This window comes from Apteryx mantelli, chromosome 6, assembly GCF_036417845.1.
Source record: "Apteryx mantelli isolate bAptMan1 chromosome 6, bAptMan1.hap1, whole genome shotgun sequence".
Classification (NCBI taxonomy): Eukaryota; Metazoa; Chordata; class Aves; order Apterygiformes; family Apterygidae; genus Apteryx; species Apteryx mantelli.
The window spans coordinates 27,727,955-27,742,126 of NC_089983.1; the positions used below are offsets into that span (position 1 = coordinate 27,727,955).

General features: G+C 38.9%; 1 protein-coding gene across 1 annotated transcript; it reads right to left on the reverse strand.

The window, feature by feature from the left end:
* Positions 1-4,175: 4,175 nt before the first annotated feature.
* ERICH2 (glutamate rich 2) lies at positions 4,176-8,575 on the reverse strand. The gene is made up of 4 exons (XM_013960562.1): positions 8,565-8,575; positions 7,266-7,323; positions 6,124-6,195; positions 4,176-4,889 (listed from the first exon to the last, which is right to left on the reverse strand). The coding sequence occupies exons 2-4, from the start codon at positions 7,306-7,308 to the stop codon at positions 4,732-4,734; spliced, it is 273 nt and encodes a 90-aa protein (XP_013816016.1). The 5' UTR covers positions 7,309-7,323; positions 8,565-8,575; the 3' UTR covers positions 4,176-4,731.
* Positions 8,576-14,172: the final 5,597 nt, after the last annotated feature.

The window sequence follows — 14,172 nt, forward strand, 5'->3', positions numbered from 1 at the left end:
ATGCTTCTCTTTTCAGTATTTAGTATGGAAGATCATACAACAGTACTGAGGAGCAATTTTAGGGAAGAACAATTTCTCCCAAATCAAGAGAGAGAAGTGATTCAAACTGAAGTTACTGAGTCCGAAAGAGAAAATCAGATTATCAGTGTTACACATGTTACTGACACATATTCACATCTATTCATGTAATAGATTCCCATCCCCTACTTTGGCCCTTCAAAACTTCTCTGCAAACCCTCATTTACCTAAAGCTCTTGATTCCTCTTACTGGCATTTTGGTAGCTGCACTGGAAGGAGATGAACATGAAAGAGAAGAATCATGTCATCTGGGTGGATGTTAGCAACTCAGCACTAGAACAAGAGACATAATTTAGCCTTGCTATCTTCAAGAGCTCATATTGAGCCAGAACAAAGTTTTAAAGCTTATGCACATCAGATAAGAGCAGCACTGCTTTGAACAATGAATCAAGCATAACCTACCTCATTACGGTCAATACCCACTTAAGGGTAATCTATCTTAAGGGAGACTTAATGCTTACAAGGGTTTAAAGGAAATGTCTGGGAAGGGATTCGGGAGTGTACAATGGATAGTGCTCCGATAACTCTGACAGCCGAGTTCTCTGCAGGGCAGATAACATGACTAGCTTCACTCTCGCCTGACTACAAGGACAGAACACCAACCTGGGACTTCATTCCTCAGCATTCTCCTATCAGTCATATAAATTATCTTTTCTCTTCACAGATTAATAATATCTTTAAACAGAAGTCTAAACTGAAACTAAACTAAATTGAAGGTAAGGTGAGCTAGCAAAATTCTGAAACATCTGAGAGAGATTGGAGTTTGTGCTATTCATGTCATACAGAAAAGCTTGAAATTAGAGATGTTGATTCACTGACCACTTCCTTCACAGAAATTTTGTACAAAGGCTCTAGCGATCTAAAGACTGCAAAATGACCAACAAGTAGGTTTTCTAGGATGTAAAAAGGGTCCAGAATTTCCCCTTCCGATATCTGAAATGTTAGACCTGGAATTCAGCATGTGTAGTGGTGTGAATTTGCCCTCAGTGCCTTCCAATATTAACATGCCCACTGCTTGCCAAAGATAGGCTATATAAAGCATTGCAACAGTTTGTAATCTGTAGGAAAAAAGATTGGTACTACTAAACTCTGGTTACTGGTCTTTAACTCGTATCTGTCAATATCTGTCACCGTATCTGTCAATAAGTGAATAGGATCTTCAAGGCATATTTAACATGGAGTCTAGGTGAATGAAGCATAACTACCAAGAGCTTTAAGTAATTCTCATTCAAGTAGCAGCAGATTGATCCATTGTTTTAAAATATATTTTAGACAAAAGCCATGATTTGAAAATGTAAAATTTAGTCAAAAAAGAACACAGAAAATACAAAGCTCTTTTGGAAATTATTTGACTAATGCCAACCACTCAAAAGATTGAGAAGCAAGTATTTACTAACAACACTTAAAAAAAAAAAATCACATTCAGAGTGAAAACTAGCTTTGTGTTTTATAGTCAGTTATATGCCTAACTTATAAAAGTTATAGATACAAGCTTTAAAAATAACTTGTCTTTATTATGTAAGTATAATATTTAGATAAACACTTCATTTTCTTAAAAATGCAGTTAAAGACAAACTGGTTAAAAAAAAGTCTGACTTTCTGAGACTTGGGAAGCTATGAACAGCCCTGAGAAGCATCATAAAAAGCCTTTGAGGTTTTCAGTTCAAGGGGTACAAATCCTTTTACTAGGGTTTGCATTTATGTGCACTTGAATCTCTATAATTTTCTGAGTCACTAGGTCGATTGTCCCTAAAAGTCCCTAAATTTGATCAACCAGACAAAATTAGTTTAAGTAAAGCTTCCGAGGCTTTCAGAGACCCTCCACATCAGTCCTTTTGGCTTTGCTCCCCCTTTTCTGACCAGTTCCTCAGTAAGAGTAGGTGAATTTTTCCTGGTCTCATTTATGGCCCCTGTAGGAAGGTAACAGAGTAGCTGTGGCAATGATTCCAACTTCAAGAGCAACTTAAGCATTCCCCATTACCAGACTGACACCTTCTGACTACGTTGACATACATCTCGCCTTTTCATGAGTATGGGACTGTAAAAGCAGATGACACACACATTTTAAAAGCAATTTAAAAAAAGAACAATTATTCTTCTCTTATTCTTCACAGTAATTCTATACAAGAAAGATGAAGAACACAAATATGCTACTGAAGAGAGAGACTCCAGAAGCAACCTTTGGAGGTCACTACAATACAGAGACACCCTCTCCATTGCACTTTGTACCTGGTACCAAGATGAAGTATTGGAGAACTGCAAAGGCACCTTTACAACACAGGAAGATCTCTTCAAGGAAAATAAATTCTCCCAAAGATTTCATTCTGGGGTTTCGTGTCCTTTATGCTGCTGGGGTTACACAAAGAAACAGACACTGGAAAACTAGGCCCTATAAGAGTTGCAAGCATTTGATAACCATCTTCTCTGTCTTAACTACCCAAACGGATCTTCATTAGGAAGTACTGAAAGAAAAATAACGCAACACAGAGCAGCTAAAGGCAATAGTGTAAAACCACTCATATCTAAGAAACCAATGGAAATTATTTTATATATGTACATCTATCTAAGTATGAATAAATTAACCAATTATTTCTCTAAGACTTGTATGGACTTAGATGGACACCTTATTGTTTGAGCATTTGTTTTTCATATGAAAATGAACAAGCAAAGCATTTATTCAATAACATTTAGATATATCATTGGTAAACACAGTTTGTTTGTTTTTTAAAACTGAGGTAAAAGGAAGTAATACCCTTAAAATTATAGCACAAAACTGCTACTATATAGTTTCAAATATTACTGTCAGGCCTTAGAATTTTTGTAGTGAAAAGCAATACTAAACTTTAATGTACTCATGTATTTAATAAAATGTTCATTGCAACTTTTCTTCTGTGTATCCCAGAACATGTTAGCTATTTTTGGCTTTCATTAGTAGACTTTACTGAACGTGATTACACTCAGTCCAATTCTGCATTCCTGTATAATTTAACATTTTGTACAATAAAATTCTTACTATTTTGAAAAATAAACTGTAAATACAGTAAGAATTAGCTACAAGCCTTTCCTGCAATAGCATGGTTTAATCAAGGTATTTTTTCACCATTTTAAGCAAGAAAGTTGCACTGTCTGTGCAGTTAGATGCCTACACTTTTACAGGCATGCCACTCAATTTATAGCCAAATGTTAAAAAACACTTAATTCATTATCTGTTTCTTTCAGCATTGTAACATGGTTCACTTATCTTCACCATGTGGACACCAACTGATTTGAGGTAATACATATGGCCGACATCCCACATAGACATCTGCATTAAAAATGGCAGAAGATATTAGCACAAAATGTAAACCATCTTGAGTTTATATTTCCGATCTATTCTTGAGATATACTACTAGAAAGGGAATTTGCCTCTTGAGAATGTATCTGCACTATTTTCAGGTTTTAATATCAGTCCAGAAAAATCAGCAGATTTATAAAGTAGGAGGAATGATTCCCAGTCTATGATTTTTCTCTATCTCTTTCAAAAGCATTAAGATGAATTAATTTAGACACCGACCAAATGATTCTTTCTTAGAAAAAAATCTCCAAATGAAAAAGCAAGTGATAGGAGCTGAATGATGTGGACACTAAAACTAGTATTAGTAGTTCAGGAATCGGAACCTCAAAGGGGTTGACCATTTTCATTCCCTTCAATTTAAGTGAGAAGAGAGGTGCTCAGCTTCTCTCAGGAAAGCAGCTGGCTTACCTCTCTCTTATCCACTTCTCCTACAAGTCAAACTTTTGTTATTTCTACAGACTAGTTGTGGCCAGAGAAACAGCTAAATTTCTGTGGTAAATTTACCTAAGAGGCTCAATCCCATAATCCCTTTATGGAGACCAAACTCACTGGGAGTGTGGATTCATACTTCCTCAGGTATTTTTTTTTGCACCATGGTGGGTGATACCTACCACCCCTACTGTGGTTCACGCCATTTCAGCGTGTAAGCTTTATTAGTGTTAACAATAACTGAACGCTAAGCTGGTAAATGTTACATAGTCTTACCAGTTATGTAGACTTTCTGATCAATTAAAAAAACGGTATTTATTCAACCGTGCTATAGGGTTTATCTCCAAATCTGGACAAAAGACATTCACTGAAGTTATATATTTTTACAAAGACATCAAGTAAGGATTTTTAGTTGAAATATTCCTAAGAGCTATTTCATTAATGTCAAAGCTATAACAAATATAACATTTTTCAGCTAGCTGTGTTTATATTTTAGGGTGGCATTTCTGTCACTCAAAATATCATCATCATCTTGCAAAATACAGTTAATACAAGAAGTTTTCCCCTGTTCAAATGATGAAGAGGAATGTGGTAAGCATAATGCTCCTAAAATACAATGCATTTGCTCAGCTAACAATCTACACCACAGTTTCCATGTGACTTGCTGCTCCAGGGGGAAAATATTTTACCAGTTACTTGCACATATATCAAGTGTGCATGTGTCATCAAGTTGTAGAACAAGGTAAATTTTGCAGATAAGTTTGAAAATAATACATACACAAAAAGGACTATTGAAGTTCAGGAGAGAAATTATGATTAAACAGTACACTTTAACATGCCTATTGGAGAATCAAAATTATCAACTGAAATATTGCAGAAGAATTTCCAAACTAATTTTTCTCAGAATCATCAGAATCAGAACTTCCTTCACTTTCTTCATCACTACTATTTGAACAGCTAGGACTCTCCTTGTTGCCATCACTGCTTCCATCAATGGTTTCTTCATCATCTTCACTCTCCCCTTCAGCAAGTTTCTGTGCTCCTTCTGCTATAGAAATACAAAAGATCATTCATTACTGAATTTGTTTTATATTACAGGAAGTTTTTCTCTTTTTTTTTTAAAAAAAAAAAGCAAGTAAGCAATTAGTTTTACCTGTTTTCAATTAAATGATTAAATACTTATTAATCCTTTCTAGTGAAGGAGGAAAGGCCTGCAAAGACTATGGCAGAATGTAGAGTTAAAACCATGATGTTAGCTTATATCCTGAAATATGCTCTGACCACTTTGTTCTTGAAGTTGGCTCAATGTAGCTCTAAAACAAGCACAGCTGGTAACCAGAGAATCACTCATTTATGGGGGAATGCTCAGATGAATTTAGCCACTTGTTTAAGCTTCTTTGTTGTTCCAGTTTCCTGTAGCTACATAGTGGCTATAGAATGGGAAAAGACTTTTTTCCCCTCATCAGATGTCTTTATACCCCAACAGATATCAGACTAGGAACTCTTGACCATGAGTAACTGATGTAAGCTAAAGTTAACAAGGTAGGGAAAATGTAATGCCCATTTAAACTAGGCCAGGGAGTATCCAAAGAGGGATTAAAGTTATTGAATCTTTGCCATTCTTCCTTCTCATTGTACTATATTACAGAATTCAGCAGAGGGACTTTTTCTTCAGGTTAACATCTTTCAGCCTAATATCCACTTTGTGACAAACATGGCTTACACTTTGGCATGATTCAATTGCCTGGGTCAGAGCATCAACAGATGTTTTTTTGCAAAACTATCTAGGGTAGTTTAAAAACCAAGTTCCACTACTGCTTGTTAGATCTCTCTCCTGGAAGTTTCCTGCCCAGGCACTAAGAGTTTTCTTGAGCACTCCTCTTTCACTTTGGTGCAGAGTTAGACAGTCTAGTCTGTCTTTATTGATGCTTTGGAGTACAGAGACAGATGATGGGAGCTCACTTGGCTCATTCTGCCAGTTCTGAGTTTAAGAGATGGTTCCTAAATAAGACTTCTGACTCATTCCTTCTTCCCTTAATATACTGTAAAATGAATACTTGCAACTGAACATTAACAACTAGAAAATGTTTACTCCTTCATTTTATAGCCCAAGGCAGCCTATTTAAGATGTAGAAAACCCAGAAATACTATAAATATTTTTTCAATCAGTGTTTTTTAAACATAAAGTCAGGTTCCTTTTGGTACAATAACTCCAGTGTTTATCTGTGAAAGGCAAGAATATCTCTGCAATAAAATATTGTGGTTAAAATTCTCAAACTTACCCATCAACAACTTTTCTTCAAGAAGTGGAAAAAACTGCTTAGCCTCAGTATTTTCTGGTTCATAGATCAGAACTGCAATTTGACAACATAGCATATTACTGATATGTATACAATGACAAAATAAACAGAAAATCTGAAACGAGATCGACATTTATTGTCTATTAAAGTGCAATTATACCTATAAAAAACTTCACATGTACACATATCAAAAATGCATATTCATAACCTGAAGAACTTCAAGCCTATTGTTACAATCTATGCTCTTGGTTAGTGTCATAATTTTGATTAAGCAATTAGAAATGCAAATAATGACTTTTCAGTTAACTACATTATTAATTTCAGATAAAACTTTAATTCTAGAATTAGGATGGAAAGAAGATGTATGCTATTAACAAGTAATAAGATTATAAAGTATATTAACTATATTGGAAACATGCATAATATATTCAGAAAATTCAGATAACAAGTTAAACTTGAATGAACTCCAGAAATAGTAGGGCCTGAAAAAGCTTTATTAATATTGTTTTCCATACTACATATACACACACATACCATAAATTGAGGAAAAACAATCTAATTAAAAAAAAAAATCAAGTGAGCTATTCTGGAATTAAAAAAAAAAACAGTAAAATACTCAGATTCTAATCAACTGATCATTGCAGAATATCTCAAAGAAAAAAAGGTATGGTTTATTCACCAGCTCTCCATTTAAGTTAGTGATCTATTAGTTCTCTTCACTTGTACTCTCCTGGACATGAAATTCACTCATTTAAAGAGATAAACAGGAAGAAATAAATTACTTGATACCATTAAATATTATATCATATGTTAAGCTTATAACAGCTAAATTATACCTTATTTTTCCTCTCTATAGAATACTTTATCATGCTAAAATATTAAAGCTTTTTGCTAAACATACAGACAATGTATTATATAACACAGCATTTCAAACAGGGGAACTAGATTATAAATAATTTTGCCACAGGAAGGTGACACTTTTAATTCTGGTTAGAATGCTTCAACACAGAAAATAAATGCTGAGAGTGACTGAAAATAGCCGTTGTTATGAATGAAATGTCTATGGAGAGAAGTCAGTTGAATTACCTCAAATGAAATATAATCACCCCCGAGGTAGTACTTACTCATCTGACAAAGGTTTTTTGCAAGACTGTAGTTTCCATTCATAATTGCTTTCAGGAACTAAAATAAATAAAGAAATAGAATATATGAATCTGTATGTATGTATACACCTATATATATTTTCACAAAAACATAATCTTGTATGAAGTTAATATAGATAAGTGCTGATATTAAAACTCAGAATTAATTCCAAGTTTTGCCTATTTTTACATGAAAGATGTATTTGATGAGATTTCTAACAGCTTTCCCCAAAGTAATGGAGAATTGCACTGTTGCACCAATGTACTAGACAGATCCAAACAAGTCTGACAGTGTCACTAGAACTTGCTTAAACTGCATTTTAACTATGACAGTTTAAAGCCTGGACATCTAAGTATCAATGGCACAAATTCAAACTATTATGGAAGCACTTTGGAATGAGAACAATCATACAAACATGAAGTACAGCTCGCTTCAGTGGAACTACTCCAGTGAATTGACTCAGACTAAAAGTCTACAGGAATGAAGCTTAAGTTTGGTATGAATGGGGATTTTCTTAAATGGGAAAACATAACTGTCCTAGTCCTCTGCTGTTCTTACACAACTAAATACAATTAATAGCCCAGAAATATGTATCTGGCAAGAGTCAGATATAAAGATCCTTGCTGTCATTATGACACACTGTAAATATCAGGGGTTGATTAAAATCCCACAATGCTTTCTGGGTTATCAGTTTACTCCTATAATTAGAATACCTGAGATTCAGAATTTTTCCATGCGTCATTTTTTTGCCAATCTTTTCCTCATCAGTCTAAAACCACAAATGTAAATCCTCAAACATTTCAAAAAGCAAAAACTAATAATATTAATCTAGCAAATGGAAACCCACAGAGGTCCTGCTTAATTGATGTTTGATTATCGGACTAGAGAGACAAAGGTTAAAAACAGCTCTAGAAACTACTTATTCAGTTAAAATAAGAACTTTAAACAAATTACTAAAGAGCACATGATCATCACTAACGTGTCAAAAATAGCTACATCCTAATATCTAAGGTACCAACATTTTTCCTTCTGTTAAAGAAATTGAGAATCTCACAAAGCAACATCCGATAACTACTAGCTTGGGGGTGTTATTGTTGTTTTTAATAGTGGACACTTAAATTTCACTCTTATTTGAAGTCAAATGGAAATAATCTGCAGGGACGGCGGCATCTATCTGCCGACCTGACCTCATGTCTAGAGAGGTTTGTGGCCTGCCGGGGGCTCGTGTGAGAGATGTCATGCAAAGACTGCCAACGCTCATCCATGCTTCGGACTATTACCCACTGCTGCTCTTCCATGTGGGCGCCAATGACACCAAGGGCAAACTGGAGACCATCAAGCAGGATTTCAGAGCTCTGGGAATGGTTGTCAAGGGTCTGGGAGCCCAGGTCATCTTCTCCTCAATCCTGCCAGTGAGGGGGATGGATGAGAGGAGGAGGAGACGGACTTTCCAAGTTAACGACTGGCTGCGCCACTGGTATTGGCAACAGGGTTTTGGTTTCTACGACCATGGGACCCTGTTTGAAGATCGACAACTGATGGCGAGAGATGGGATCCACCTCACGAGGCGGGGCACGCGGGTCTTTGCCAACAGGTTGGCCAACCTGGTAAGGAGGGCTTTAAACTAGGAAAGATGGGGGAAGGGGAGAGTTATAGTGACAGGGTAGCTGGCAAAAGACTGCTCAAGTTGGGATGCCTCCAGCAGGTGAATGCAGCCAGGGAAGTGCGCATGGGATGTGGCTATGGAGGATCCTCTTTTACCCCTCCTGGGAAACCTGCATGCTTGATCACCTCTCTGAAATGCCTGTACACCAATGCACGCAGCATGGGGAACAAACAGGAAGAACTAGAGATCTGCGTGTGGTCGCAGGGCCATGATCTCATTGCCATTACAGAGTCATGGTGGGACAGCTCGCATGACTGGAGTGCTGTCATGGATGGCTATGTGCTTTTTAGGAAAGACAGGCCAGGAAAGCGAGGTGGTGGAGTTGCTCTTTATGTGAGAGAGCAACTGGAATGTATTGAGCTGTGCCTAGGGGTGGATGAAGAGTGAGTCGAGAGCTTATGGGTAAGGATTAAAGGGCAGGCTAGCATGGGTGACACTGTTGTGGGTGTTTACTACAGGCCACCTGATCAGGAAGAGGAAGTCGATGAGGCCTTCTACAGACAGCTGGAAGTAGCCTCACGATCCCAGGCCCTGGTTCTCATGGGGGACTTCAACCACCCCGATATCTGCTGGAAAGACAACACAGCTAGGCACAAACAGCCCTGGAGGTTCCTGCAGAGCATTGGTGACAACTTCTTGACACAGGTGGTGGAGGAGCCAACAAGGAGAGGTGTGCTGCTGGACCTCGTACTAACAAACAAAGAAGGACTGGTGGAAGATGTGAAGGTCGGGGGCTGCCTTGGCTGCAGTGACCATGAGATGGTGGAGTTCAGGATCCTGCGAGGAGGAGGCAGGGCACCAAGTAGGATCGCAACCCTGGACTTCAGGAGAGCAAACTTTGGCCTCTTCAGGGACCTACTTGGAGGAATCCCATGGGTGAGGGCCCTAGAAGGAAGGGGTGTTCAAGAGAGATGGTTAATATTCAAACATCACTTCCTCCAGGCTCAAGAGCGGTGCATCCCTGTGAGTAGGAAGTCAAGCAAAGGAGGTAGGAGACCTGCATGGATGAGCAAGGAGCTCCTGGCAAAACTCAACCAGAAGAAGGAAGTATACAGAAAGTGGAAAGGGGGACAGGCCACTTGGGAGGAATATAGGAATGTTGTCAGAGTATGCAGGGATGCGACGAGGAAGGCTAAGGCCCGTTTGGAATTAAATCTGGCTAGAGATGTCAAGGACAGCAAGAAGGGCTTCTTCAAATACATCAGCAGTAAGAGGAAGACTAGGGAAAATGTGGGCCCTTTGCTGAACGGGGTGGGTGCCCTGGTGACAAAGGATGCAGAGAAGGCAGAGTTACTGAATGCCGCCTTTGCTTCAGTCTTTACTGCTCAGGCCAGCCCTCAGGAACCCCAGACCCTGGAGGCAAGAGAGAAAGTCTGGAGAGAGGAAGACTTTCCCTTGGTGGAGGAGGAGTGGGTTAGAGATCATTTAAGCAAACTTGACACCCACAAATCCATGGGCCCTGATGGGATGCACCCACGAGTGCTGAGGGAGCTGGCAGATGTCATTGCTAAGCCACTCTCCATCATCTTTGAAAGGTCATGGAGAACAGAAGAGGTGCCCGAGGACTGGAAGAAAGCCAATGTCACCCCAGTCTTCAAAAAGGGCAAGAAGGAGGACCCAGGGAACTACAGGCCAGTCAGCCTCACCTCCATCCCTGGAAAGGTGATGGAGCAGCTCATCCTGGAAGCCATCTCCACGCATGTGGAGGACAAGAAGGTGATCAGGAGTAGTCAGCATGGCTTCACCAAGGGGAAATCATGCCTAACCAATCTGATAGCCTTCTATGATGGAATGACTGCCTGGGTAGATGAGGGGAGAGCAGTGGATGTTGTCTACCTAGACTTCAGCAAGGCTTTTGACACTGTCTCCCATAGCATCCTCATAGACAAGCTCAGGAAGTGTGGGCTGGATGAGTGGACAGTGAGGTGGATTGAGAACTGGCTGAATGGCAGAGCTCAGAGAGTTGTGATCAGTGGCACAGAGTCTAGTTGGAGGCCTGTAGCTAGCGGTGTCCCCCAGGGGTCAGTACTGGGTCCAGTCTTGTTCAACTTCTTCATCAATGACCTGGATGAAGACACAGAGTGCAACCTCAGCAAGTTTGCTGACGATACAAAACTGGGAGGAGCGGCTGATACACCAGAGGGCTGTGCTGCCATTCAGAGAGACCTGGACAGGCTGGAGAGGTGGGCAGAGAGGAACCTCATGAAGTTCAACAAAGGCAAGTGCAGGGTCCTGCACCTAGGGAGGAATAACCCCATGCACCAGTACAGGTTGGGGGCTGACCTGCTGGAAAGAAGCTCTGCGGAGAGGGACCTGGGAGTGCTGGTGGACACCAAGTTAAGCATGAGGCAGCAATGTGCCCTTGTGGCCAAGAAGGCCAATGGTATCCTGGGGTGCATCAGGAAGAGTGTTGCCAGCAGGTCGAGGGAGGTGATCCTCCCCCTCTACTCAGCCCTGGTGAGGCCACATCTGGAGTACTGCATCCAGTTCTGGGCTCCCCAGTACAAGAGGGATGTGGCACTACTGGAGCAAGTCCAGCGAAGGGCTACAAAGATGATTAGGGGACTGGAACATCTCTCTTATGAGGAAAGACTGAGAGAGCTGGGCCTGTTTAGCCTGGAGAAGAGAAGGCTGAGAGGGGATCTTATCAATGTGTACAAGTATCTGAAGGGAGGGTGTTGAGAGGATGGAGCCAGACTCTTTTCAGTGGTGCCCAGTGACAGGACGCAAGGCAACGGGCACAAACTGAAACACAGACAATTCCATCTGAACATGAGGAGAAACTTTTTCACTGTGAGGGTGACAGAGCACTGGAACAGGTTGCCCCGAGAGGTGGTGGAGTCTCCTTCTCTGGAGATATTCAAAAGCCGCCTGGACGCGATCCTGTGCAATGTGCTCTAGGTGACCCTGCTTGAGCAGGGGGGTTGGACTAGATGATCTCCAGAGGTCTCTTCCAACCTCAGCGATTCTGTGATTCTGTGATCTGATACTTCTGTCAGCAGCTCATCATTATTGTGATTTTTGATATCATTTGCCTGAATTTGAGCACAAAGTTTGTTCTCAGGTGCTTTCTTAATGTTCCTGGATTCTTTTTCATTTTCATCTAAATTAAAAAAAAGAATAATGTATTAATGACAACATGGCAAATTACAGCACTTGCAGAGTGTTTTTTATGTTCAGAATAACTCCCAAACATTTATTCATCTATGATGATCACTATTAAAGTCTTTTTGCACATAGTTTAAAATATTTTCTGTTTAATGATTGCATCAAAAAGATTGCTTTTTAGAATTTACTTAGAAGATTTTCTGAACTTCAAAGAAAAAATCTCTCTCTTCCTGCAAGACTGCAATGAGATAGTCCATTACAGGGCTAACTGCCTGAGATGGTATTTTGCACTAGAAAGAAGTCAAAATGCCAGCTATTGGAACATCTCTTGTCTAAACACCTGTCTGATTCACAGGAAGAAATATGAATTATATTTTACTGGGTATTCAAATAAACACATGTTGTTCAAACAACGGTGGAAAATTTAAAGCCAAATGAGTTAAATCCAATGCTCCTCTTGACACTTAGGACAAAATACTGAAATGAATGGGTTCATCAATGATTAAATTTTTGAGTTTAAAAGTAACTCTTAGGCCGCAAAACAGAATCAGATTACTGGTCTCAACTTAGTTCCAGTGATATTAATTACACAATTTTGTTCCATGAGATCTGGTTGCAGAGAAATCTAAGTAAAAGCATGTGTCAAAGAATACAGCTGCAAGAAAAAAAAAAGGTGAAGAAAATTTTATATTATAAAATAAAGTCAAAAGAATTGACACAATTCATGTAGACCAAAACCTCTTTATGGAAATATCAGTTGCAGTTCCAGTGTTAATGATGAGCTATGTAGATTAAAGGAGAGATTTTACTTCTTCACTTTAGATGAAAGTGTATGGTCCAAAAATGACATTCTTCTTCAATTTTCTAATTCATTTTCAGAACATTTAAAAATATATTGACTAATTCTGAAGGTAATACTACGTTGAAAATGGGTCATGAGAAACTTAGTATGTACTTAGCACTTTCTTTGTTCCTAATATAACAATGCAGTTGTTTCAGACTTCCAGGATAGACTGTATTAACTGCAGTCTTGTGGGTAAGCTTGTATTTCTTTCTTTCTTTTCTTTCTTTTTCTTTTTTTCTAGGATGAAATTTCCCTGTTATTTTTCATAATAAAAAGTTTTGTCTTCAGTAGAAAGCACATTGCCAAATTCCCTTCTTTGAAATGGCTGTTCTCTGGCCTTGTTCTCAATGGGAAGTCACAGGCTAAATTCTGCCGTTTTCCCAAGGGCCTTGTTTTCCAGAAAGTTAGGTGCCTCCTTCCCTGGAAACAATAGTGAGTGTCTGCTGACGATTTTTAAAGAAAGCAATTTTTCAAAGATGTCACTGAAGATTTTGTGTACAAACTCTTCATGCAGGATGAGGTTTCAGGTACGAAAAACAAGACAAAGATGAACCAATGCTATGTATTTTAAGTCTACCCAACAGCGGAAGGCAGTAGGAAAGGAGAAACTACAATATGTAATTTTGTGCAAGCCTGCACATGTGTGTAGAGGTACATATAAATAAGAGAAGGTGCAGAAGAATGAAGAAAATCATGGGAGGGTGCATAGGCTCAGAGGACCATATGGAAATGCAAGAGATTGGCTGGAATTAGAATAGGAGAGAAAAGTGAAGCATATATGCCATAGGCTTTCAGCAACACACAGCTATTGTGAAACCAGCATAAGTAGCCAGGATGTCCAGGCTGCACTGTACAGCTCAAGAAATAAAAATAGGCAGCCACCTTACGTCAAGGCATATGACTAGCAGCTAATAAATATGTTTATATATAAATATATAAAAGCTAACACTACATTACTTCAAAAATTAGAAATAAAACATGAAATTATCTTTCAAATTCTTGCTTAAGTAAATACACAATGTAAGAAACTCTTGGACTTGATATATGTTACGACAATTCAAAAAAACTTAATACCAATTTAGGGTAAAATAACAGTAGTAAGATATGTTCTAATTACTCCCAAATCAAAACGTGCAAAGCACAAAAGGCCCAAAGTTAAGAGGTCCAAAGTTAAGGCCCAAAATAAGAAGTTCAAATATGTCAAGGCACGCAAATGAACAGATTGTCTAGGCTACCCAAACAACCTTCCCTCTGCCCTGTAGTGACACCT